This window comes from Canis aureus, chromosome 14, assembly GCF_053574225.1.
Source record: "Canis aureus isolate CA01 chromosome 14, VMU_Caureus_v.1.0, whole genome shotgun sequence".
NCBI lineage: Eukaryota > Metazoa > Chordata > Mammalia > Carnivora > Canidae > Canis > Canis aureus.
This window is the reverse complement of record NC_135624.1, coordinates 26,783,837-26,811,669: the sequence shown is the minus strand read 5'-3', so window position 1 is coordinate 26,811,669 and position 27,833 is coordinate 26,783,837. Positions and strand designations below refer to the sequence as shown.

The 27,833-nt window shown below is 38.3% G+C and overlaps 1 protein-coding gene, 1 long non-coding RNA gene and 1 pseudogene across 3 annotated transcripts in view; 1 reads left to right on the top strand and 2 right to left on the bottom strand.

The window, feature by feature from the left end:
* The window catches only part of LOC144283305 (uncharacterized), a 44,246-nt gene extending 36,998 nt beyond the window's left edge, over nucleotides 1-7,248 (top strand). For both annotated transcript variants that reach the window (XR_013351756.1, XM_077847204.1), the window contains exon 4: nucleotides 73-7,248. Coding sequence is in view for 1 of the 2 variants with exons in the window: in XM_077847204.1 (XP_077703330.1) it covers nucleotides 73-76 (4 nt within the window). In the remaining variant the exon portion in view is untranslated. The remainder of the gene's footprint in view (nucleotides 1-72) is intronic.
* Nucleotides 1-26,413, bottom strand: part of LOC144283307 (uncharacterized) — a 41,203-nt gene extending 14,790 nt beyond the window's left edge. Inside the window, exon 1 of the long non-coding RNA XR_013351762.1 lies at nucleotides 26,223-26,413. This is a non-coding gene — a long non-coding RNA (uncharacterized LOC144283307). The remainder of the gene's footprint in view (nucleotides 1-26,222) is intronic.
* On the bottom strand, nucleotides 14,625-14,717 carry LOC144283896 (U6 spliceosomal RNA; annotated as a pseudogene).
* Nucleotides 26,414-27,833: the final 1,420 nt, after the last annotated feature.

Below are 27,833 nucleotides of genomic sequence, written 5' to 3'. Positions count from 1 at the left end.
GAATTATTTAATTTTCCCCAAAATCACATGAGGCAGGTATGATAATTTACTTTTTTTTTTTTTTTTTTACAGATGAAGAAGCTAAGTCTCAATGCCATTTAGCATCAAGCCAAGATCACATGGTTTGTGAATGATAGAGTCATTTCTATCTGCCTCCAAGCCTGTGTCATCAGCCCCAGGACTCTGCTCTTCACTGACGCTCCTGAACTGCTGGAAGCTCAGAAGCAAAAGCCACTGAAGACAAGTTCCTGGAAGCCAAGCTCCTTGCACAGAACAGAAGGAAAGAATTGGTCCTGTGGGGAGGTGATGGATGGAGAGAGGACAGGAGACTGCAGGCAAGCCAAGCACAAGGTGGACCAGCGCTGAACTGACGCCCCCTGGTGGCACACAGGGGAGAGACGGCTGGTGGGAGCTAGGTTTAAAGGGCCCTTGGGGAAGGAATGAGCACTTTGCAATGGAAAGGTAGGGCTCACTTGCAATGATGCAGATGGAACTAGAAAGCATTACACTAAGTGAAATAAGGCAGTCAGGAAAGGCATATACCAGATGATTTCATTCATATGTGGAATTTAAGACAGAAAATAAATGATCATAGGGAAAAAAAGAATGGCAAACCATGAAACAGACTCTTAGCTATAGAGAATAAACTGGTGGTCACCAGAGAGCAGGTGGGTGAGGGGGATGGAGGACATAGGGAATGGGGATTAAGGATGCACCTGTGATGAGCACCGGGTGATGCACATAAGGGTTGAGTCACTATAGTGTACACCTGAAACTAATATTGCACTCTATGTTAACTACCTGAACTTTTAATAAAAACTTTAAAAATAAAACCAAAAAAAAGGAAGAAAAAAGAAAAAGAAAGAAAGGTAGGGCTCTGTGTGGACACAGTGAGAGGAGGTAAGCATGGGAAGCTGCCCACACAAAGGCCTGAATAGTGAAGCATTCCTTAAAAAGAAACAAGGAGACCTGAGTAGCTCCGCCAGTTAAGTGTCCAACTCTTGGATTCAGCTCCGGTGATGATCTCAGGGTCATGAGATCGAGCCCTATGTCAGGCTCCATGCTGGGCGTGGCATCCAGAGAAATTCTCTCTCTCTCTCTTAAAAAAAAAAATAATTAAATAAATAAAGTAAATAAAAAGGATTTCAAAGGCGAGTAATACCCTTTCTGCCAGAGGATCCCTCAGAACCTTGAAGGAAAAGGTCCTAAAGGCACCAACCTGTTCCCAGCCCATCTCCCAGGTAGGCAGCAGTTATGGTGCCCTCTCTCCTATCCTCCATTCAAAGAGTAACATCTGGGGTCATCATCAGGGAGACACACAGAGACTGGATTGTGAAGGCATTCGAGAGCTCCCCTCTGCCCTACCAACCTTCTTCCCACCAAGCTCCCATTCACCTCCACAGCAAGGAGATCTTTGTGAAGACCAATATCAAGCCCTGCACACAGTAGTGAGAATTTATTAAAAATCTAAAGATTACAACAATTCCCCTGATGGTGTCTTCAGGCTTGTACAAAAAAACAATTTCATGAAAGCTTACGATACAACATAGAAAGTGTCATGAGTGAGGCATGCACCAAATTGGGACTGGCAGGCAGGTTTCATCTGGATCATCTGCTCTGGCTCATTAGTAGTGGCTTCCTGAAATGACTTCTAAAGGATTCTAAAGTTGAATCCCGGCTCAGCCAAGAAAGTGTGCCATCACTAAGTAGTAACGTGTGCCAGAATTTTAAGGGAGGGGAGTGAAATTTAAGGGAGGTATTATGGAAGCAGAGAAAGGGCAATGAACACATCCCTGGGGGTTAGGGACGACCTATGGAAAGTGGGGTCTGAGATGAAGGGAGTTGAGGTAGGTAAAGGTGCTAGGGGAGGAATGGAAGGGAATACTTCTCCGACATAGAATAGCTTAAGCAGAACCATGACTGTGTGGTAAAGAAGAGTGTGTTCAGTAGTTGAGTCTGACTCAAGCGTAAAGAGGGAGAGTTAGGGGCAAAGGAGCTTGAAGAATAGACTAGAATCGGGTTGCGTGGGACTGTTTGCCCCTCTGATACACAGTTGACTTGGCATCAGAAAAATCATCATATATATGCTTATTTAACAGGGGCTAGTGAAGTGTTCTATACACCCTAGAAGTGTGGGTAATGGATTACCTGTCCACTTCACACTAATGGCTGATTTTTAGCATCCCTCCAGTGTTTCTCCCACTTGAAAGAGTGAAGTTCAACGATACAATGTGATGAACAAAATTAGAGACATGAGGGCTAAACCTTCTTGAGGGAGAAAACCAGAGCTGTTGAATATTTCCAGGAAAGTTCATTAGAACCAATTTCTCAATCCCTACTTCTACATTCCTGACATACTGTTCTTGAACATCTCTGAAAAAAAGGGGGGGGGGCTATGAAGCAACCACTTTTATTGCAGAATCATTATAGTGCATAATGATTTCTACATCAGCATAAATTGAAATGTATCCCCCTGTCATCACCATCCCTAGTCATTGTCCTTCTCTCTGGAGCCAGATAGATAACCTCACTTCCACAAATAGATATTTGCATATTTGGACATTTCTCATGTCTCCATCCTTATTTCTGGATCTTCACTTCCTCATCCTAAAATTTTACAGCTCTTCAGTTGCTGCTCTTTAGGAGGATGTGCAGGTTCCTCATCATATAAATGTCTCCTCCTGGATGCACTCCAATTTTCTAGTGTTTCTCGTAGGCTCTCGCATCTAAATCTGGACAGTCCTAATCATTTAAGATTGCCAAGCCTTTAAGGAAAGGATAGATAATTCCACAGTCCCCCGTGAGGTCTTCAGCAGCAAGGTCTTCTATGCCATAGAAATGCCAGAGACCTCTGAGAATCAATCACTTAGTGGATTCTCTGCTATTATGGGAAAATAAAACAGTGACCCAGGAATATCTACTTATATTGATTGACTCTGAAGGGTGTTAATATCACTTTGATTCTGCATGTGAGGAGGATATTCACCCACACTTCACTCCCTTAAGAGACAAATTTCCAAATCAGCCATAAGGTTAATTCTTAAAACATGTTCATCATCAACTATCTTATGTGCCAGTCCCAATCCAGATGGCATTTGGCTTAACACTTTATTAGCTGACAGAATGGAGATCTCTAAAATTGAGACTTGTTTGGCTTCTTCTTTATATACATTTGGACTAATTTTCAGTCCTCTAATTAAACCTTTCTATGATTGACAGAAGCATGACAAGCAGATCTGCTGACGGAACTAAATACTTTCAGTTTTCTCTCCAAGACAATAGACATCCAGAACATTGGAGAAAAGAGAAATGTTGGTAAAAGTAACAAATCATTTAAAAGGATATGAGCATAAGGATAGCACCAAGAAGAGGCCTTTGACTGGATGGAGGAAGGATCTTGGGAAATGTGTGGACAGAAATGGTTATCTGCTCTTCTCCAGGAAATTAAACTCCCAAGACAAATACACAAAAACGCCCTTAAACAATTGTCCTCACTCATGGAGTCAAAACCACTCTTTCCTGAGCCCCACAGCATAGCATGAAAGAAGTCAGCAAGCAGAGACCATGGAGTCTGTAGGTGTGAGTGTGAGGACTGACTTGCTTCTTCTTGGCAAAGCATGTTAGTCTTCTCTCTGAACCTCAAATACTGATAGCCAGCTGCTTACATCTCAAGAATTATTGAGTGAGCTTCAAGTTATCTAGATTGGTAAATAATCTTTGTGTTACTGGGAAGTGTTATATAGAAAGGTCAGACATTAATAATACCAAATTCTGCCTCATGTAATTATTCATACATACCACCCACTGGAATATAAAAGCCAGACAGCAGGATCTGCTGTCATCTCAGCCTCCTCTGTATCTAGTATAGTCCTGGTCATGCATAAGAGCTTGAAAAATGTTTGCTGAATTGACGTCCATTGAATTGAATTACTAACCTGCACAGTCTTTGGGGACAATTGTAGAATCTCATTTTACATCATCACCATCACCTTGCTCCGAGCTGACAGAGGAAGTGTGCAATAACTGGTGAGTGAATGAGTGAATAAATTGTGAGGACCTGGAAAGATGGTTCTCAACTCTGAATGCACTTTAGAATCACCTGGGGTGCTTTTAAAAATCAATCTCTGGGACCCTGCCCCAGAGATTGATTTATAAGTTCCCTAGGATATTCTAATGTACCATCAAGGTTGAGAACCAATCACTGCAAACAATAGGAAAATAGAATGAAGAGTCCTACCCCCATACTTTTTTTCTAACCATTCTAGGTTTTAGATTCTTGAGGGAAATAAAGCATTATGAAAGCTATGGCACTCTAAAATGGAAGAGTGATACAGTTACTGCTTTAAAACACCGTCAAGAAGTGGTTTCCATCAGTGCTAGCTGATGAACCCCTTGGCAGCTATCACCTTGGCACACACTTGACCTGGATATGGCTGAGCTGTGAAGGCAAGATCAAACACCATGGCCATTTCTCAGGACATCCACTAGCCCAGGTGTTCTAAGAGGCTGCCACCTTGTGGCCACTCTGCACACCCTGTGCCCAAAATTATAGCAACTTCCTTACAACAGGTTTATCTCAGGCTGCTATAGGTTTTTCTCTTTCTCAAATTATGTGCAAAGCCTACTGGTATATATTCCAATATTTCTGGAAAATTAAATAAGGATTTCTTGATTCTTCACCATGGGTTCTTGGTTCTCCATGCTGAAAAGAATGCTTTGAATATTAACAGCAGGCACGATATTGCAGTTATATGAGCAGGTGATTTCTTTATCACCACTGAAGAGCAAGTGACAGATCAAGAAACAACAATGTACTCAAAAATAAACCAGGCTTCATTTCTAAGGGGAAGGTACTGGTTATGTCAAATCCATTTATAGGTGTTTACTTCCATGAAAAAGAAGTGGAACAGTAACATGGCCATCATTCTCATCTCACAGGTGGAGAGAATGAGGCCCCAGGAGTGAATCATGTTTGTCAAAGTTGTGTGGCCAACTTTTAGTTGAACTCAAATTGAGAACCAACCTTTTAAATCAATGTCTTCAGAAAATGAAAGTCCTTTTTATCTTAAAAGGAAAAATTCAGGAACAGAAATTCAAATGTCAAGACTGGATATAAATGTGTGTAGGTGGGAGACAAAATACACATATACACACAGACCCACATAAATTTTTTTAAGAATTCATAGTGAGGATTAATTGAATAACAGAAAATTTTACTTCATGAACAATTTTACTTTATAATACTGTTAAAGAAAAAAATTTTAAGGACACAAACAAATTCAAACAAATATCTGTATTTTCAAGTTTTGTCAGACCTGCTATAATGAGTACATAAGATTCACTGGAAAGGGCATCTGGAAACTAATATGAAGTATGGATTTTATGCTTCACACCAGACTGCTTCTGTAAGTGGATTAAATGTGCAAAAAGTGGAAAGAGCTGTCCCTGGGTCCATAGAGACCTGGCTTTGTATGTCAACCCTATCACAAGGAGCTACAAAATTCTGCAGAATTTGCTTGACTTCTTGGGCATCAATTTCCTCCCTGACAACTACGAATGGTAATGACAACCTGCTAATAATTCTTATTGCTATTAAATAAAATAAATATCCCCAGACACAGGTCCTCAGACAGGTAGTACCAAAATATTAAATGAATGGAGAATTGTTTCCTTCACGTACACTATGATTTTTCTTAGAATATTGGTCCCGTTGATCACATTGCTGATGAGTGGGGTACAAAGTGGGTTACTACACCACTGTAGATGTCAAGGATTTTTATAAGGGTGCTAGAAACAAACCATTCACATCATCAGAAAAAAATATGAAAAGGATATTTCAGACAACTAAGAGAAGTCAGGGACATTGCTGAAGGATAAGCATGGTCATCACAGTGGGTAAATTGCACATTTGGGTGAGGTTTTAGGAGGTAATTTTTGGAACAATAGCCTTAGAAAGCAGCCTGTATTCAGCTACCAAGAAGGAATGGCTTTTGATTCTTACCTGACTGTGTCGTGAGCCAGCTGGTAGCTAGAAAGTCAAATCTTAAAGGAAGGGGTCTTGGGCTTCAGTAGCCACAGGCCATGCACTCAGAAATTGCTGTTGAAGGATGTGACTTCAGAAGCTTAAAGACAAAGGCCTCCCTAAACAAAAATCTCCAAGCCAGACATTAGAGGTGGAAGAGGTGAATTTCAATTGAAACTAGGAAATCTTCCTAAAGGCTACCTATGAAATACTTTGTCCTCTACCTTATAATGCAAATGCTCATATTCATCTTATTTCTTTTGTTTCCCTGCAGCACTAGTAGGATGAAGGAAGGATGATGTTTGTGAAATGAATGAACACACAAAATTTTAAAAACTGATTGTGACATGTGTAGTATCTCTCCTTAACACATCGGGATGGAGAGACTAGACATAGATGAGCAAAGCCTTTAAAAATAAAATCATTATCTGTTTTAAGAATGAAGTCTAGACTTAGTGACTTAAAGCACTAAAAGCTATTGGCATTAAGATCTAATCAGGTTACTTAAAGGGGATAAGACATTACTACAACATATCAAGAAATGTCAATCTCTGTAATATAGGAGATGCTCAATCGTGATTTGTGTTCTACTCTGGCAGAATGGATACTTACCTATAACGTGTGGTTGGAGGGGCACAGGATGATCCCAGATCACCTTAACCTCAAAGGAAAGGATTTCCTTATCAGGATTCTACAGAGCCTGATACTGCCATTTTTTTCCCAGTTTAAGGACCATCCCCAAAAAGATTCCAGTAAAAAGCAAAATATGTTGCCTTCAAAGAAGCCCCATTTGGCCTGGCTTACTTTATCATGTATAAAGGAAAAAACCTGAAGTGGAAAGCAGGAAGAAAGAGAAGAAAGAAAAGGAAGGGAGGTAGAGAGGCAGGCTCCTGATACCTACCCATCCAACCTCTCCACCTGAACTGTCCAACATGGTAGCTTCTACTCGCAGATGGATATTTAAATTTAAATGAACCAAAATTAAGTAAAGTATAAAATTCAGCTCACCTGTCACATTAGCTCTATATGAAATGCTCAAAAGCCCCATGAGGCTACTTAATAGCTACCATATTTGTTAGGGTAACTCAGAACATTCCCATTACTGCAGAGATTTCTTTTCTTTTTTTTTACTGTAGAGATTTTTATCAGACAGTACTGCCGTAGTGAGTGAGTCCTACTGAAGAGCTGTATCATATTCTTGAAAAGTGGTGGACAAGCACATTCTACTAGCGGGGGGCAGGGGGGCGGGGAACATAGTATCTTGTCCTTCTTAACTTTGATGCATTAAGACAAAAAAAAACAAGAAGAAGGTATTTTGTTGCAGATTCACTTCCAGGGGAAAAGGGCAGGATGGGTCCCAGAGAAAAAGATTTAGCCATGACAAGCTAGTATCTCTTCCTCAGCAGCCCCAAATGAGAACAGTTTACCTCTGGGCAATAAATGGAGAATGACATTGAAACACACATTTTTCTGTAGAGCTAAATTTTCTGACCATGTATTGTACACAATATGAAGTTCTCATGGCAGAGTGGGATCCTTTGTTATCTTTATAATTTCAAGGTGATGGAACACCTCCATATATTTTATAGATAGAGTGGCTGCTACCTGACCATAAGGATTTTATGGGAATCAAGATTATGGAGGCTGGATTTTTTTTTAAGTAATCTGAATTCGAACCCAGTGTAAATGACTCAGAAGTCCAAACCTTTAAATCATACCATGTGTCTCTATGAGAAGGAAAAAAAAATCGTGACAGGGTTATTTTAGCCAGAAATAAGTACATGGAAGGCCACTATGGCAGGACCCTCTACATTGCATTGACAATGATGGGGAGCTTATGACCTGATCATAGTTACAAAAGACTCACAATATTTATGGCTTTTCTGGATCTCAGTGTCCTCTTCTGTAAAGAGGTTGGACCAAAAGATCTTAAGCTCGTTTCAATCCTACATAATTGTTGAATACCCTATATTTCTATTAAGCATTCAATGTGAAGCCTCTCAAGTGAGGATTACTTTATTATCTAGTAAAAATGGTTTTATTGGCACATATTCTTTTAGTGCTAAGAATGGACATCAGTGCACATTAGCTTGTCACAAAATTGATGGTTAACAAATTAACTCAGTAGCCAATTTCTTTAATGCATGTGAACCCTGAAAGGATATCTTAATTAAAAAGAAATTATTTTTTAAAATAGGGCTATTGTCAGTTTTTGCTAGATTCAGTACCTGGAAAATGTTAGCATATATATGTCATCTTCGTGTGCACGTGTGTTAGTTTCTGCCCCTCCTGTTCTCCCAAGCGAAACATGTTTATGCTTGAAGCTGTTTTGTGAATCCCAAGAAAGCATTTGAAGAAAATTAAAAATCTCTGCCAAAAACTATAACCATCACCAAGCTTGGTCATAAACTTTAATTGGAAAACTGATATTATGTATCTTTATTACATTTTGAAAGCATGAATAATATATGTAATCGTCCAAGGGCTGAGCTATGAACGTTGCTTTATTATTCACACATAAATAAAAGTGTACTGTATTATCAATTAGTGTCCAGCTTCTTTCGAAAAGTGAGAATAAAATCTGTTAAACCTCAACTGGTGATTTACATTCTCAAACATCTTTATTCACAAGCCTAAAGAGCAGGCTATTAACAGTCGCCAAAACAGTTGCCAAGACAACTTATCTCTGGATTTAGTATTCCTGCATCAGGAAAGACGCCTACGAGGAATTTAATTAACTAACGCCAAATCCTCTTTGGCCAAAAAAAGATGGATTTTCCTTTAACTCAAAGTCTCTAGAGAATGAGATTCAATGGAATGAGGGTAGACACAGACACACGAGACAGACATACACACAGTCACAGATGCTGGGATTTAATTATAGTAGAAGGCTAGTTTTCAGGTGGGGTTTACATAGAATCTGCCTCGGTAGTTCATGCACATTTATTGAATAAATGTAAATAAATATGTAGCTAGGATGCTATATATATATACTTACATTATATATTTTGTATATAATATAGGTATGTATCATATATAAATATATATTTACATTATAGATTCATATACATTTATATATTTGTTCATATGTAATTCATTCAGTTGTTCATTAATTCATGCACGCATTCATTTTTCATTTACTTTCCTTCCTCCAACCCTCTTCCCAGAAAGAAATAGGCAGTTTATGGAAGTCAACTGAAAGAATATTAAGGATCAAACACGAATCAGATATAAAATTGATAAGGAACTTTAGAACTGTTAGAACTAAGCTTCATAATTGGTTCTGAGCTTCCAGGTAACCATGGCAATAATCAAAATAGAACAGATTATATGGTTTACATTATTGCTCACAGAGGGGAAGGTTTCTACTCTCCTGAGTTCTAACATTATTTTGGGAGGGGTTGTTTGAAAATCATGTGTATTTCTGACTAGCATTATCAAATTCCTAATATAAGTGCCATACTTTGCGTGTAATGTTTCTTTCTCATGTAATCCTCACTACTCACCACTAAAGCCCACTACCTACTGAGCTAGTAGAAAGTGCTATGAAGCTTGCTTAATAGTATAGTTAGTATATACCTGGATGACACAGCCTTCTTTCCCGCATGCTGCCCCTCTAAATTGGTGTCCAATCCAAAGCTCAGAATGTGAGGTTGAGCTTTAACACGCTGTCTCCCATCTTTTAGGCACCTTTTCCCCACAATGGGCAATAGTTGGCTAATTTCCCCATCCCATAGAAGCTCCAAATACACATGCTAGCAATACCAGAGCTACATAGTGTTTTGTCCTTTTTAAGCATCTTTGCATATTTTAATCCTCACAATGAATAAGAGCAAGTGGACAAATCCTGCTTCTCCATTTATATGCATTAAGAAACATGGTTTCTGTTAAAACACAAGTTTTTGATTGCTACTTTAGTGCCCACACTTCATATTTCTTTTCTTCCCGTAAATAATCTGGCAACTAAATCATAACTCGTGCATCTCCAGGATATTGTTTAGTTCATCAAACTAGTCATTTGCTAAATAGGAACGTGATGACTTAATACAGTTTCAGGATATTCCTAATTGTCTGCCTCAGGATGTAATTTTGAGCTAGCAAAGTCTATCAGGTAGTGTTAGCCCTCTGACTTTGCTCTTTTCAAAAGGTTTTGTTTTTGTTTTTTGCTATCCTAGATCTTTTTGGCTTTCCATATGAATTTCAAATCTGTTTGCCAGTCTCTACTCCCCCATGCCCAAAAAGCCTCCTGGAATTTCAACACAACCCTCCTGGATTGTGTTGAATTGTGTTGAATCTTCAGATAAATTGGAGATAATTGACATCTTAACAACATTGAATCTTCCAATCCAAAGACAAAGAAAATGTCTCCATTTACGTAGGTCTTCTTTAATTTCTCTCATCAATATTTTATGGTTTTCAATATACAGGTTTTACCCATCTTTTGTTAGACTTATCCCTATTTCTTATTTTTGTACCATTAAAAATGACATTTACTTTAATTTCCAAATATTTGTTGCTACTGTATTTAAATACTATTGAGATTTGTCTCCAGCAACTTTGCTAAATTCATTTACTAGTTCAAATATCTTTTTTTGTATCCGTCAAATTTTCTACATAGACAACGCCACCTACAAATAAAAACAAGTTTATTTCATCATTTCCAATCTGGTTGCAGTTACTTTCACTTTTCTTGCCTAATTGTACTAGCTAGAACCTCCAATACAATATTGAATAGAGCTATTGAGAGCAGATGTCTCTGTCTTGGTTCTGATCCTGAAAGGGAAATAACTCTGCCTTTCACCACTAAGTATAATATTAACTGTATGGTTTTTTCATAGATGATCTTTACCAGGTTAAGTTCTCTTTTTTTCCTAGTTTTTATTAGGAGTTGATGTTGCATTTTTCTCTGCTCTTATGCAGTTTTCTTATCTATGTATACTGATCAGAACTCCGCTGAAGACTGGTGAGGGGAGCTTTTGTAGCTTTCCAGGGGTCTCTCTGTACCCTACTCTCTCTCTCTGTCTCTCTTCAGTACTCCACTCTGTAAACTTTAGCCATCTTGGCTTTCTTGGACTCCCACATCCATTTTTCCAACACGGACACCAACGGGCTCAGCCTCAATTCCTCCCAGCAGCAACACAACCTGAAACTCTCTTAAGGCAGTAATCTGGGATAATGGTAGAACTCATCTCATTTGTTTCCTGTCGTTCAAGGATTATTGCCCTTTGCTGTGTGACGTCCAATGTCTTAAAAATTATTGTTTCATATGTTTTGTCCAGTTTTATAGTTGCTTCTGCAGGACACTTAACATAGTCCCTGTTTTCCATCTTGGGTGGAAGCAGTAATCTTTCCTGGGATTACTGGGATTTTCACACATGCACATGCTTTGGCCTTACTCTAGACAGAAATCATGGGGTAGGTCTTGAGAATCTGTACATTTTTAAAACTCCACACTGAATTTATTGACAATCCTGGCTTGTATAGTCCAGATTTACCCTTACTTTATATCTATTGAAACCTGAGTTCTATGGGTTGAGTCTTAGTATGACTAGGACTCTAGCCCTGGGTTCTCTGCCTCTTTAAATTTAGTTTCTTCTCCTCTTTCCTGTATGCACAACCAATGTAATGTCTGCTGCAGTAGCACTAATGCTGGGAATGCTAATTTAATTTCACATATTTTAGTAAGACTTAATATCCTCGTGTTTAAAAAAAATAACTCTAATATAAATTGGGCTGCTGGACAGAAATTGAGTGTTTCTTGCCCTGTGGTAAATATTAGATGAGGAAAAGACAACAAATAGTTCTATTATATATATGTAATCATCTACCTAGAGAGGAAGCCATCAAAGTTTGGATGCAGTGAACATTTGCCAAGATTTTATGTGATTGGATACCTTCCCAAGATAATACCACCACGGTAACTGCACTGCCCAATGGTATTGGTTACCCGTAGACATACTTTAAAACACAGCTGGGTAGTTATGTCCTCATGATGTCCTCTTGAAAAATTCTAAGGGGCCTTAATCGCTCCCATCCCTGAAAAGCTAATGTGCAGGGCACATAGCAGTATTTTTGCCTTCCTCACAGTGTACAAAGAATGTGTATTTGTACAATGACACCTGTACCTTCTCAAATGAATTACCCAGGTAACTGATTTCATGGAAATTACTGATTTCCTATTTCTCCTATTCATTTACTCTAGAAATATTCAGAAATTTAGAATATGTGATAATGTATTACATAATATGAATATACGATTATGAACACATTTATGACTATGTAATTTAAATATACATCAAATATGAATATAGATTTATTTCTTCTTTTCTGGTATTCTCCCTGGGAATATCTGAAAAGCAGATAACTGAGCTATATTAAGTTTAATTAATATTAAACAGAATTAGGTTGGCATGTCCCCTGACTCCTGTGGTGCCAGATTTCTGATCTCATGGGTATCTAAACTGGCTTACAATGGATGAATACATGAAGCGTTCTTTCCATTTGCGATTCTTTGGTAATGAGCACACCCTGATAGTAATTCCTTAGGACTCTCTGTACCCTCTGATATACCACTGATTTTTAGGGAGTCAAAAAAATCCCTTTGGCAGTGCCTAATCCCTTTATGCAAATCTTAACTCTGTGAAATTTCATCCTTTTGTTCTTCAGATCATCTTTAAATTATTCATAGCCTGACAAACAATATGTAAGCAAAACAATGGAATTTTGTTATAGCCCAACAAGTTGCTTTTAAGCCCAAATGCTCTTTAGACTGTGTGATTTGACTGCTGAGGATTTAAAAGGTTAGATGGATTATGTGTACACCCACAGCCAAAAACTAAGACTGTCAAAAAAAAAAAAAAAAAAAAAAACTAAGACTGTCCCACCAACCTTAATAAGAATCTTGGTCGTGTGCAAACCCAGTTGATGAGGAACTCAACTCTGTAATGGGGTTTAAATATAGGATCTAGGACAGCCCAGGTGGCTCAGCAGTTTAGCACCGCCTTCAGCCCAGGGTGTGATCCTGGAGACCTGGGATTGAATCTCGCATCAGGTTCCCTGCATGGAGCCTACTTCTCCCTCTCCCCGTGTCTCTGCCTCTGTGTGTGGTGTGTGTGTCTCTCATGAAAAAATAAATAAAATATTATATATATATAATATATTATATATATATAATATTTATATATATTTATAATATATTTATATATATATATATAATCTAGCCCAATCCCTTGATCAGGAGAATCTTACTAGAAAATAGTAATCATGGACATATTTTGTCTCAAAGAAGCATTAGAAATCATCCAATGTTATATTTCTCAGATTGGTTGAGAAGAGGGACAATAATCAGAATTATCTGGCACAGTGAGGAAGAGAATGGAAGAGTATTGAGCATATACATTTTGTCAAAGCTCCAAAGAAATCCTTTTCAACTTCTAAGAATTTACAAATTGCTGATCCAAACAACGCTTTATAGCTCAGGCTACACTTTAAACCATCCAGGGAGCTTTCAAAAATCTTACCATCCAGGTCCATATCACAGGCCAAATTAGAATCTCTGGGTTGAACTGAGATACCAATACTTTAAAGAATTGCCTAGGAGAGGTTGGGGATCTAAAGGCCCATACATAGTGTGAAATGTGCTCACACTGGACCCAGGAGAAGTACCCAGCTCATATTTGAGCAGCCACAAAGAGTCTCTCCCTTCCCTTTATACACCTCTCCAATCAAGAATTACTGTGCCTGGGGATACTTGGGTGGCTCAGCAGTTGAGCATCTGCCTTTGGCTCAGTGCGTGATCCTGGAGTCCCAGGATCGAGTCCCACATCGGGCTCCCTGCATGTAGCCTGCTTCTCCCTCTGCCTGTGTCTCTGCCTCTCTCTCTCTGTCTTTCATAAATAAATAAATAAAATCTTTTTAAAAAAATTACCGTACCCTCCAGGGAAAGTGTTATCTTTAAATTAAATTTTTTTAAGTATGGTAAAATATGCATATAAAATTTACCATCATTAACCATTTTTAAATGAACAGGTCAGTACTGTTAGATATATTTACATTGCTTTGCAACAGATCTCTAAAACTTTTTCATCCTGCAAACGGAACTCTATATCCATTGAACACTGATTTCTTATTTCCTCCCCTGTTTACCCCCTAGAAACCCTCTTATTTTCTATTTCTAGGAGTTTGACTACTTTAGATACCTCATAAAATGGGATCAGACTGTATGTGTCTTTCTGTGACTGCTTATCTCACTAAACATAATATCCTTAAGACCCACCCATGTTACGGCATGTGGCAGGATTTCCATTTTTTAACTGAATAATATTCCACTGCATGTGTATACCCCATTTTCCTTATCCATTTATCTGTCCATGGATATCTGGATTACTTCTACCTCTTGGGTATCATGAGTAAAGCCACAAAGAACTTGGATATACAAATATCTCTTTGAGATCCTACTTTGAATCATTTTAGATATATACCCAGAAGGGGGATTACGGGATCATATGGTACTTCTATGTTTAATTTTTGAGGAATCTCCATAGCTATTTTCTTTAGTGGCTGAACAATTTTTAATTCCCACCAACAGTGCACAAGAGTTCCAAAAAATATGGGAAGCTTCCTGAATTTGCATGTCATCCTTGCACAGGAGCCATGCTAATCCAATTTTAGTATATGTACTTACTGAAGCAACCACTAAATGAAAATTTTTCGAGATAATTTTCATAATTTATAACAAAGCCCATGGGAGTGGAAGATTGCATCTACCAAATTTATAAAAAAATGCATATTGCATAATTCTTTTCAAGAGGAATCAGATCAATGATCAAGGAAAAGTTACAAATAGGGAGCCCTCAGAGCACAGTCCCAGACCAGAACATCAACCTCATCTAGGAACTTGTTGAAAATGCAGATTTTCAGGACCCATCTAAGACCTAGTTACTGACACAGAAATTCTGTGGGTGGGGTCCAGCAACTTGTGTTTTAAAAGCCTTCCAACAGTAAGTGCCTGGATGTTTCAGTCTGTTAAGCCAAGGACTCTTGATTCCAGCTCAGGTCATGATCCCAGGGTCCTGGGATCAGCCCATGGTGGGCTCTGTGCTCAGCAGGGAGTCTGCTTGATATTCTTTCTCTCCCTCTCCTTCTGCCCCTCCCCCTGCTCATGCTTGCTCTTTTTTTCTCTAAAATAAATAAATAAATCTTTTTTAAAAATAAAAATTAATAAAAGCCTTATACCAGCTATTGAAACATACAAAAGTTTGAAATGCTCTTTCTATTATGATTTTATGGATCTTAGAAACAATCCTCTAAGCTCTAATATTTTTTCTACTGGTGCTGGTAATGTAAATAAATTTATTCCTTTTTGTGTGTGGTTTGTTATTTTTTGTTTGTTGCTTTTGTTGTTTGTTTGGTAAAATAGCCTTACTGTAAACATCAGTAATGTCAGGATTAAAAGTAGGTTTAAGCAGTAGTTTAGCCTATGAACTGTAACTATATTAACTTCTTGGTCATGATGTCTTCTGTAAATGGAGGAAACTAGGTCAGAGATGGTGAATGTCTGACCTACATGCCACCACCACTTTTCTAGAGCCAAGGCCAGCTTTGCTAATTGATCAAGACATACTATCCCAGGGACCCGTGGGTGGCTCAGAGGCTAAGTGTCTGCCTTTGGCTCAGGGCGTGTTTCTGGAGTCCCGGGATTGAGTCTCATATAAGGCTTCCCGCAGGGAGCCTGCTTCTCCCTCTGCCTATGTCTCTGCTTCTCTCTCTCTTTGTGTCTCTCATGAATAAATAAATAAAATCTTAAAAAAAAGACACACTATCCCACCCAGTCTACATAGAGTTCTAGAACCCTTCTTAATACAGCCTTACCAAAGAATTAGATGCACATCATGAGATGAAACCCATTTGCCACCAGATAATCTTTGTTGTCTTTCTAGCTATGTCCTCAAATAACTCCAAATGGACTCCAAACACTATACATTCTAGGGTGTTCTCTAGATCTGCAAATATTCAACAAGCTTAGTTTTCTCAACAGTAAGACACTACTAATGTTATCTACTTCTCAGGGTCCTTAGGAAGATTAAATGAAATATATTTGAACCTGCTAGAACAGTGCCAAATGCAAAGTTTTTAAAATATCATTAAACCTTAATTTCTGCATTCTTTATATTTTTTTTTCTGACCACTCACCTTACCCTTGGCCAGCAACTGCAGCTGATTGAGCTCAGTGATGCTCTAAGAAGCATGCGTGCTCCTCGTACTGACCTGACAATAATGAGGATTGACTGATTTCTTAGCCTCTGCTCCTATTACAGTGTTTCCCTCATCACTCTGCTTACCAAGTCTACATATTGGTTGAACTAGTACCTTTGGGTGAAAAAGGAGCCCTTTTACTTCTTATTTAATCTCACAACAGCAAAATCAAAATAATTATCTTATCCACCACAAACTAAACTCCACATGCATATTGCATATTTCCAGCATTTTAATGCTGACAAAGTAAGATATTAATGAGCAGGTTTCTCTCCTGGATTAGATGTGAAGAAGTTAAGAATTATTGAGGACCATGCATGCACAAAAGCTCTATTAGCCAGTTTGCTGTTATATATGATTTATTCCACACAAGAAGACTTTAAGATATGCATAACTACATTGTTTCTGATTTACAGATATGAAAACTGAGGTTTAGAAAAGTTAAGAAATGTGTAACCAAAGTCATAAGCTTGAAAGAAGGATCAGCTACCTAATTCACTGCAGATCATGAAGCCAAGCCTCTGCATGGAATCCAGGCTACTATACAGGTTGTAGGCCCATGATGGTGCCACAAAATGTTCCAAAATCTGTGTCATTTGTCTATTCCATTACATGGGAGAACCAAATAACTTAGCGGGAAGTGTATCTTAAGAGCCCTGGCTCCAGAAAGAAGGTTAGGAGCCACAGGGAATAAGAGGAAAACCCAGAGATAATCCAGTCAGCTTCATGGCTTTAATGAAGCCTAGCTCTGATCTCAAGGAGCAGCCCGAGTAGATGAAGGAGCACTGGATTTGAGTCAGAGAAACCTGGGCTCAGATCCTGCCTTGGAAACATTATTTGCATGAACCCAAACAAGTCACCCAGCCTTCCCAAGCCTCTGTCTCCTCCATTGAAGAAGTGAGGGGCCATCACTTTTTCTCGATTCACAGATTTAACCACTACATGGGTTGAAGCACATAATTGCATACAGTATGCAAATGAGGATACTGCCTATGGAGCCATTAACCATAGCCCTAATGCTCTACCCCAACTATCTCTTGTATTCAATGATTTGAGTGAATGCCAGCGGGTCTCTGGGGCAGGAAGAAAATCTAAGCTATGTTCAATACTGGGAATGTGACATAGAATGGCAGATGACTTTAACATTAACAATGAATGATTTTGAGATTATATAGCATCTACCTATATATTGCAAAAAATGCCTTTCTTTCCTTTCTTTTCTTTCTGCCCCTCCAAGAATGTCAGCATCACTTTGTTGGCTTTGGTCCAAAGAATTATGATCATGTTGGAGAAGAAATATGTCCAAGCTGTCCAGTGTGCCAAGACAACCTTTTCTCCTTAGCTATTGTTACATTCACTGTTCTATAGCATCCTTCACATAGTTCAACAATGTCTGTCTGCAGCAGTGACTGAGACATGCCTATAAACAATGGTTTGAGAGGAAGATATACCATTCCAGGGAGCAAGCCATTCTCTCTCCATGCTGTAATCTGTCAGGATTACATGAGATAATGAGTGGCCTTGAGTCCAATGCCACAGGTCAAGTTCTTAAGGCCCACATCATGCATACTCATGGATATTCTTGTGAGACTCTTCCATAAGAGAGGTGGACAAGATTACAAAGGATTCCATCAGACACACAATGTACCTAGTACTAGATCTCCACTAAGTTGTGGAGACAGGTGTAATACAACTTTATTCCACTCCAAAAAGTCAGTCCCATTTCCTTTGGCCATTTCCTAGCAAAGCAAGAATAAATAAAGATTTGTCCCTGAGAATCTGGGGCTCCACCACATTGAGGCTGTCATTTTTATTCACTCTGCTACTGCACTCAGCTGAAAGTTGTTGAGCTCACCCTTGCCTGTCTCCATGAGGTCAAGGGCAACTGATCTACCTTCCTCCTACCTTCCCAACTACCCCAGAACCCAGGACTGATATCCAGCTTCCCATACTTCCCTATTTGGTCCCTAAGATAATAATTACTCTCCCTCTTCCCTTTGATAATTCCCCATTTATTAGGCATTCATTCAAGAGACATTTATTGAGCACCTTGTATTAGCCAGGCACTATTTTAGACACTAGTAATTCAAGTGAACAGAAAATAATCCCTGCCTTCATATAGCTTACATTTTAGTTCCAAGGTCTACTTTATTTCCTCCCCAATTATTGATAGTTCAAAGGATACTCACTCTATCTTGCCTGATGACCCCAAATGTAACCTCCTAAATAAAATAGCGTGAGTTGGTGTATTTTCAAGATCTAAACTGTTTAGTGTTATTTATGGTCACCATGTAAAATTTCAAGAGAAAAAGAGAAGAAGGTTTGACACCTCAGGAACAGAAGCCCATATTGGAACTCAGTTAAAATAGGAAATAATGCTTCTGGATACAATATGGAGAGTATTTCTTGAAGCAGTCATAATCAAGCCTCTGTAACTGGTTAAAAAAAAAGGCTTCACATAAACCAAATGATGACAAAACCCAAGCAGCAAGGCCATGGAACACTTCTCAGCAGGTGTAATCTATGAGGACAAAATTAAATGATGGAATCCATTGTTTTATTTTACTTTCCTCCATCCCATGATAATTCCAAGAACCCAGGCATGGCTCTCTTAGATACAAAACCAGTGGAGTCTTGGATGAATGGATTCACTCATTAAGTGCTCATTAAAAGGAAACAGAACTTTGGAAGCAGGAACCATGTGGTCCCCACATAGAGAAGCTACAACAGTGTTCCAGTCGAAAGCCCAAAGGGGGATGAAGCTAAGAGCTCAGAAGAAGAGAAGCAGGGTGATAGGAGGGCTGGCCCAAGGGAAGTAGTGAGAGTAGAAACTGAAGGCAGATTCCAACTGTGAGTCAAGACCTAGATTGTCATAAGTTCATGGGAGAACCTCCTCCCCCTCCCCCCACCAGGAGACATGCAGGGGACTAGAGAAAGAAGAAAATAGAGTGACTTGGCTTTTGCAGTTAAGCAGGTCATGGTTGGGGCCTAAGTTGTTATTTTAAATTCACAGTGTGAAATCATAATTATCCTGTGATGTTTGTCTTGAAAACCTAGCTGTTTCTGCCTCTGCCATTCTGAGAGTGAGAGAAACTGATGGAATCATTAGTGGACGCCCCAGTATCGTAGGTGTCTCTGTCACCATCCTCACCAGATCCACATTTTGTTCTACTTAGTGAGTAGTGGGTGGGCTGTAACTGACAGAAGAATCTAAATTACCATCGTGTCAAGCACAAGTCTAAACTAGGTCTGCATGACTTCATAGGTTTAGGGCAAGGGTTAAAAAAGATCTAATTTTAGCAGATAGAAATGTGCAGAAGTGATGAGAGCCAAAAAAAAGATCCTTATTATTCAATAAGGGATCCTACTGAGACACCTAGAGCACCTTGAGTTTTTAATACCTTTTAAAAATCACTTATCTTCAAGCTTGTTTACTACCTTATCTTATTTATGGTCGGAAAAACCCAGCCTACCATCTCAACCTTGTCACTAGCTGTCTGACCTTGGTCTAATTACTCTTCCTTTTTGGATCTCAGATTCCCAAATGAAAGCAATAATAACTACTTTTCAAGGCTGATGTAAACATTAAATGAAATAGTACAAGTGTGAAGGTTTAGTAGGCTACATTCTATTGTAGCTTCTCAATATTTGCTTAATGATAAATGATTGTATGAATGAATAATCATTAAATGGGAAAACATTTCTTTCCTTTTCTTATACACTCTCATTCCAGAGTCATCTAAGACATGAACATGAAAAATAAAAACTATTTGTTTTTTCATCTGAATTTATAGTTTACGAAATGAGGCTTTATGTATCTCATTTAATCCTCATAAAAGCCCTTGAGAGACAGTCTAGGCAGGGGTTGTCATTTCCATCTTACAGAAAGTGATGTAAAGGGCAGTGATTTTTATTATCTAAATCCATTAAAAGAAGAAAGGAAGGAAGAAAGAAAGAGTGGGAGGGGAGAAAGGAAGAAAGGAGGATAGGAGGGTGGGAAGAAAGAAAGGAAGGACTCAAGCTCATATCTTCCAACACTAATTCCAAATTCTTTCCATTTTGAAAACTACCATTCCATATATCCTTGAAAACTGAGCAACTCATCTGCCATCATTGGACCAGGTATTAACACAATCAAAATAGACATTTCCTTCCTGACTAGAACTGATTAATGGCTACATCTGTCTGCAATATCACCCCTGGACAACACAAAGGAGACTTTTTCATATCAAGCTGTCAGAAAAGATTCAAACTCTGAGAAAGCAATCTGTTAATTATCTTCAGTTGTGCTAACTCCAAGATGGCTTCTAGGGGAGAGAAGATTAAGACACACAGTCATTTCAAAGTGACATTCTCAGTGTTCTGACCTGCCAGTCAGTACCTAGAACAATTGCAGATGAAGCCATGGGTAGGTTTATGATGAAGAAGAGCTTTCAGATTAAACATCAAAGAGGTAGACTAAGTCAGAAAATCCAAGAACCCCTGGTTACCTAAATGGAACAATGTCCTGAAATCAAGCAAAAAAATTATGAGTGAGGGATGCATAAATATTTACTGAACGTCTACTGCATACTGAAGTGAAAACTCTAGATATAGTATCCAATTTAATCTCTCCATATACATGAAAGTTAGATATTTTTAATCCTTATTGTACACATAAAATCCCGTAGCTCACAGAATTTAGATAACTTGTCTGAGTGGCTGAGATTCAATTTAAATCCCGACCTGCCTGAACCCAAAGCCCATGTTTTTATTGCTGACCAAGAATTTTCAACTAGCAGTCCACAGAGGAGAGTAGAGCTGACAGTAGAAAAAACTACAGTTATTCACATCCCATTCTAACTCCAATATCCTGATTCCATACATCCAAGATGGAGCCCATATTTCTGTATCTTGAGCAAGTTTTCTGGGTTATTAAAAGGGACACCTGAATATGAAAAGTTATGCTATGTTGCCTACTCAGGAGACAAGGACATATTTCTTACAGATGTGGTACTTGATGTATTTAGCACTTAGCTGGTGTAATAGGTATAGATTGCACCTTGACACCCAAGGTACAATAAAGATCCAATTTCCCTATATTTGCAGATCAAATTATTCTCTTTCAAATTCTCACTTACCTTCATTAATTGGTGATTTTTATGACCTTACAACATGCTAGAAGCTCTCAAGATTATTCAAAAGTTAGGAAGCAGCCTTTTCTTCAGACCCCTCACAGTGTTGACCATTACCCAACTGGCCACATAATGTAGGTTCTCCCCATTCACACCAGCCAGGGAGTCACCAGGTCTTCCCAGAGACACTCTGTGGCTCCCAGGCTGGGTCGTGAACTCGCATTCTTTTAAGACCTGACACTCCCTGTGTACTACTAAGGTTCTCACTTATCTAAGGAAACTGAAAGTGCAATTATTCTTTCCAGTCTCAGGAAAGTTCCCTTAATCTCCTCTTAACCCGCCAAGCAAAGGAGCCCTTACTTTTAATGCTAAGACCACTGTCCACTTGTCTTTCTTCACACTTTGTCCTTAACAGGGACACAGAATGGTTAACTAGGATCTATAAACTATTTTAGGTCCAAGAATTAAAAGTAGCAAATTTTGTCTTTTATGGGAATCAGATCAGTGTAAAAATGCATGAGTTAGTCTTATATCCCCAAGGCTGAAAAACTACTTCTTCAAAGCAACAGGATACAAAACACAAGTTTGGGTCTTCCTATTCTGCTACATTAAATTCTCATTAACCCACCTTGCCACATTGTTTACAGACTTGGAGGCAAAATGAGATAGCATTCAAATCAATGTGCATGCGCTTGGCCATAACAGGTGCCTAATTTCGAGTGAGCAAAATATGGAAAACAAAACAACTAAAAAACATGGCCCCTCACAAAGCTTCTATAACCCTATTGTGAAATGACTCGGAACTTTCACACAGTGAGATTACTTTCTTTGTTCTATTATTCACCCCCTCCTACACTCTTTGAATCTAGGTTTTCTACCCTGGCCCTCCCCAAAAATTTAAATTAAAATACTAACATAGAACAAACTAAGATGTGGCAAGGTACTCTGAAAACTGGAAAACTTTATAACAATGTGCCACATTTTCTAAAGAATAAGAAAAAAGTAAGAATTTTATCACCTCACTTCTGGCTTCACCTTATCTTTCCACCCTAATTTTTTCTTTGTCCCACTGTCATTATCCACTCAGGCATTAATTGGTTCTGACCTTATTGAGTTCAAGGTAGCTGAGGATAATGCTTTAAATCCTCTCTGTAATAAGATGAGATATTAAACAAACAAGCAAAAATCATAGGAACCTTATTTCCAGGAATCGGCCATGCCAAGTCAAGTGCTTCATAGAGAAATATAACCTTTAAGGGAGACAGAAGAGATAGAGATTGAGAATAGCTTTAAAGGGTCTGGATGGAAGAGAGAGAACAAAATAAAGAGAAAAAAATCTACAAGAAGGGGTAGGATTCGAACAAAATGTCACATATAATAGACAATGGTGATGCCTGGTCAGATCACTGTTCATATTGGCAAGCAGGAAAAGACAAAACTGGAAAATACAGGTGGCTAATAGACTACAAAAACTGTATGAGAAAAAAGTATATGCGATGTCCAAGTGGGATTTATTGCAGGTATGCAATACTGATTCAATACGTGAAAACCAATCAGTGCAATCAACTTAACTTTTATAAGGCATTAACTTCAGCTAATGACAATGTATCTGTATTCATTTATTCATTATAATAAATGTACCATAATAATATAGGATGCTCATGATTGGGGGAATGGGTGAAGAGTATGTAGAAACTCTGTGCTATCTTCATAATTCTGTAAATCTAAACTAAAGTCAAAATTAAAAATTGAAATTAATTCTAAAATTAAAAGTAAGTAAATAAATAAATAATTTCTTTTTCCAAAAAAAGATAAATCAGGGAAATAAAAGTTATTACAAGTCAAAGAACTTTACAAGTGACCAATTCAAGGCCATTCAACTGGTTCTGACTGAGTTAGAATCAGATTTGAGATCTGAGTGATTCTTGGCCTAGTGAAGTAAACCAAAAGAATCAAATCAAAACAAGTGATAAGGAAATGCAATGCTTAGAATATCTTCTTCCAAATAAAAACAGAGATTTAAGGTTATCTCCCCTTATGATTTTTAGAGAATATAAATGAAGCTCAGCCAAAGACAATGTGTTAACCAATGATGATGCCAACAGGAAGAAAAGTGTTTGGAATATGTTTCTTTTTCAAATTAGATAGATTTTCTTGGGTTGGCTTAAGGGACATTAAACATTCCACCCCCAAGCCCTAGAAGAAATGATTATATTACAGACATGAAATAACTGTTCTTTGCAATCATGAAGTATTTCAAGATTTATAAAGAGCATTGGGTTTGTCAAGAGATCATGGTTACTGCTTCTGACTTTGAGTCTAAAGCTCACCGGCTGGGATCCCATCAGGGCTGTGCACTCTGCCTGTGTTAGCTCATTCAACTCTCACAAGAATGCTATGAAGTCAAGACATCAGACATGTTTTCAAGGTTGAGCAACTGCCCTTCCAAGTGGTGAGATGACTTGCCCAAAGTCATGCAGGGGAATTAGAACCCAGGTATATTGGAACTCCTGAGTGGCTCAGCAGTTGAGCGTCTGCCTTTGGCTCAGAGCATGATCCTAGGTCCAGTGATTGAATCCTGTGTCGGGCTCCCTGCGGGGGCCTGCTTCTCCCTCTGCCTGTCTCTGCCTCTCTCTCTGTGTCTCTCATGAATAAATAGAATCTTTGAAGAAAAAAAAAAAAAACCCAGGTATATTTATTCAGAAACTATGGCGACTTTTTCACTCTGTGACCTTAGACAAATTATTATTTTTATTTTTCAAACACTCTATAGTGATTATCATGTGCTGGTCACAATTCTATACACTTCACAAATAGGAATTTATTTAATACTCATAATCATTTATTAGGTAGATGTTATTAATATCCCTATTTTCAAATAAAGAAACTGACTTCATCTTCTGAGCCTCTGACTCCTTTTCTAAAAGGGATTTCTAAAATCTCCCACAGTTTCGAGCAGTCATTGATTCAATAAGCAGTAAGTCTCCAAGGTCAATCTCCCCAGCTGTGTGCCTCAGACAAGGCCATTCTGAGGACTGACCAAACTCCTTTGAAGTAGCCTCTATAAATTCAAGCCAAAACAATGAAACAAAAACTCATCAAATTTAATTTTCCTTGGGAAAGTTATAGCAAGCAGAGAGATGGCATCAGGTGACATTTGTGCAAGTTGCTATTTTAATACATATTCATTTGAAAGAGTAACTGAGAATATAATAAAGATGTGAAAAGATCCAAGAAGTTTCTGTTAAAAGGACTCCGTCTTTCTTGCACCTTTTACTTAATAAAAAGAAAAAATAAGGAGGACAGCAAGAGAGGGATGGAGAGAAAGAAAAGAGGGAGAAGAAAAGAGAGAGTAGAAAGAAGAAGGAAAGGTGGGAGGGAGGGAAGAAAAGAAGGCAGGAAGGAAGAAAGGAAGAGAGGGAGGGAGGAGAAGAAAAAAGAGTAGATAGAAGGAAGAAAAGATGAGAGGAGAGAAAAAGAGGGAGGGTTAGAGAGAGTAAGACAGAAGGAAAGAAAATTAAGAAAAGGAGTAAAATAACCCTTATAGAGACTAATGGAAAACTGAAATAAACAACATACCAAGAAGTGTAATAAAGAGTGTCAGCTAAACCTGGGATCAAATATTTCTCTCATCCCTTAAGAACTATATGACCATCAACAAGTTACTTAACTGCTCTAAATAACAGTTTCTTTACCTGAAAAAGTCAGAACACTTTCTTCTTTCTGGTATTTTTAAGTAAATGAAATAGTGTATGTGAGTAGTCTAGTAATGTGCCTGGCACCCAGCAAGTACTAACCAAAAGTTAACTCCATAGATGTCTCACCTAATGGTGAGCCTAGAGAGCTGACTGTGCCCACACTAATAAAGTGAGGTCTAAGAACATAATAAAAAATGCAAATTGAGAACCTTAGTTTGAACCATCACAACAAAAGTAGTATTTGGATGGCCATTCTCAAAACCAGATGGAATCAGGGGAGCCTTAAATTTAGAAAGAATTATTCCTGCACTGAAGAAAACATTGGGAACTCCAGTTGACCCATCCTAGCTAGTTCAGATTCCTTAAAAGAATGAGTAAAAGGAGGCTCAGACTGGTATATCTTAGATATTCTAAGCACTGTCAGCTCAAGAAAATTGTAAGTATACCAACGGTTTCTTCAGTGTCATTGTTCAGTCATGTAAAATATGAACATCAAAGTCTGTAAATTATATTCTTCCCATTATGAGGCATGGCCTGTCTCCTAAGTGCAAATGCCTGAGACTTCTATCAGGTAGGCTTTAGATAAAGAACCTATATATTCCAGAAAACTCTTCTGTTTCCATCCTTCAGGCAACATTTCATTTATGCTCACACCATCAAACAGTCTTTACTACTAAAGGTCTGGGTTCAAATTCCAGCCTTTTAAGTTATTAACCTTGTGTACATTATACAATCTCTCTGAGTCTCAGTTTTCTCATTTAAAATTTAAAGTGAAGACTATTGTCTTTATAGAGAATCAAACGATCTGATACAAATAAATTGCACACATTCATCGCACAACAGGTACTAACATATTTACTCACATTGATAATTATTGTCATCTCTGAGCTCTGTTCTTTATGAATGTTCCCAAACAATTCCATTAGGAACCCATCATGTTCCCATGCTCAGACACCATATCTAAAGTCCTGTCCTTCTGAGATGGTTTCTAATTTCCTAATCTAGATGACTTCTGGTAAGTCCTTCACCAAGAGCTTCTAGGAAATACTACCATTGGAAATTGTGCAAAAGAAAAAAGTCCTATCCTGCATTTAAGCAAGATTAAGAGTTAAAAATAAATGTCTTGTCACTAACCTTGCAAAGGGAGAGATGGTTATTCCACATGTTGGTTAATGATTAGGAAGAATATGCTGGTAGCTAAGGGGATTGATTTGCAGATTATCAAATGACTCAGGTTAATCAGAAGGAAGGATGGCCACAAGGAGAACCAACACCAAGGTGTTCAACAATGTGCAGAAGCGAGTACATAAGGTAACTCACGTTGTCAAGAATAACATACACGAAACGAGCATTCTGGAATTTGAAGAACTTATGATTCTATTCATGCATTCTAATGGCATCCTGGAGATAATTAAAATGTCTCAAAAACTAGTAAGTGAGATGTCAAAGCAGATAACTCAATAGGGATGTCAGCTTTCTGTATAACAGCCGTCAAAACAGTGACTAAGATTTAAGGCTGGAATGATTTTCTCTTTCCTTGGCCAATTGATGGGATGACAGTGCCTTCGTTTTGCTACTCAATAAAGTGTAGCCTTTGGAGGAGATGGAGGGGCAAGAATGGTAGGAAGCTGAGCTGCTTGGACCAATATATCCCAGTAGGTTCAACCATGAACTGTTGCAAAGACCTAGTTTTATCTCTTCTTTCTATGCCAGAAATAACTTCCAAAACTGCAAAAAGTAATTCATGTTCTTCCCTGATCAAAATTCTTCAGAACAGTAACATTTTTGGGGATGCATAATCTTTTGTGACCTATCTTTCAATCATCAGATGTGCGGCTTTTCATGAGATTTGCCAACAAAATTAATTGACCCCCTTATCTCCACCCTTTACCCGTATCTGTTCTGTGTATTTATCTGAGATACCGTTGAAAATTTTATGTCCCAGTTCAGAGTCCCAGGAGGCTCACTCTTACATGTCACACCATGTATGATGATGTAGCAGTTAAGAGCATGGACACTGAAGCCAAATCACATGAATATGTGCGCCAATCCAATAACTAACTATGGAGCTCTTGTCTATGAGTTAACATTCTGAGTCCCAGATTCCTTCTCAGTAAATCAAGTGTAATAACACTACCTAACTCTTAGGATTGTTATGAGCATTTAGTCTGTTAATACACATAAAGTTGCTAGTAAAATAAATGTCATGATTTGGGATTTAACAAACACAGTCATCGTGGACTCCAGTCTTTGTGGTGGTTCTGTGGAAAGAACACAGGCCCTGGAGTCACGGAGACCAGATACTGAAGCCCATCTCATCTGCTAATCATCTATTTGCCACTTAAAAACACCCGAAGCATTCCTGCACCATTTCTTTTATGCACTGGAAATGAAAGTCTCTACAGCACAGAGTTTGAGGAGAAAATAAGATCAAAATCACAACATGCCAAAACCACAATGAGATATCACCTCATAAATATTTGGATGGCTTTTATTAAAAAAAAAAAAAGAAAGAAAACACATACACAAAAAGATAAGGAGTGTTGACCAGGATGTGGGGAAGAGGGAACCTTTATACTACTATTGATGGGGATGTAAATTTGTGCAGCCACTAAGGAAAACAGTATGGAATTTCCTCAAAAAATTGAAAATAGAACTACCAAATGAAACAGCAATCTCACTTCTGGGTATATATTCAAAGGAATTGAAATCAGGACCTCACAAACATCTGTATACACATGTTTA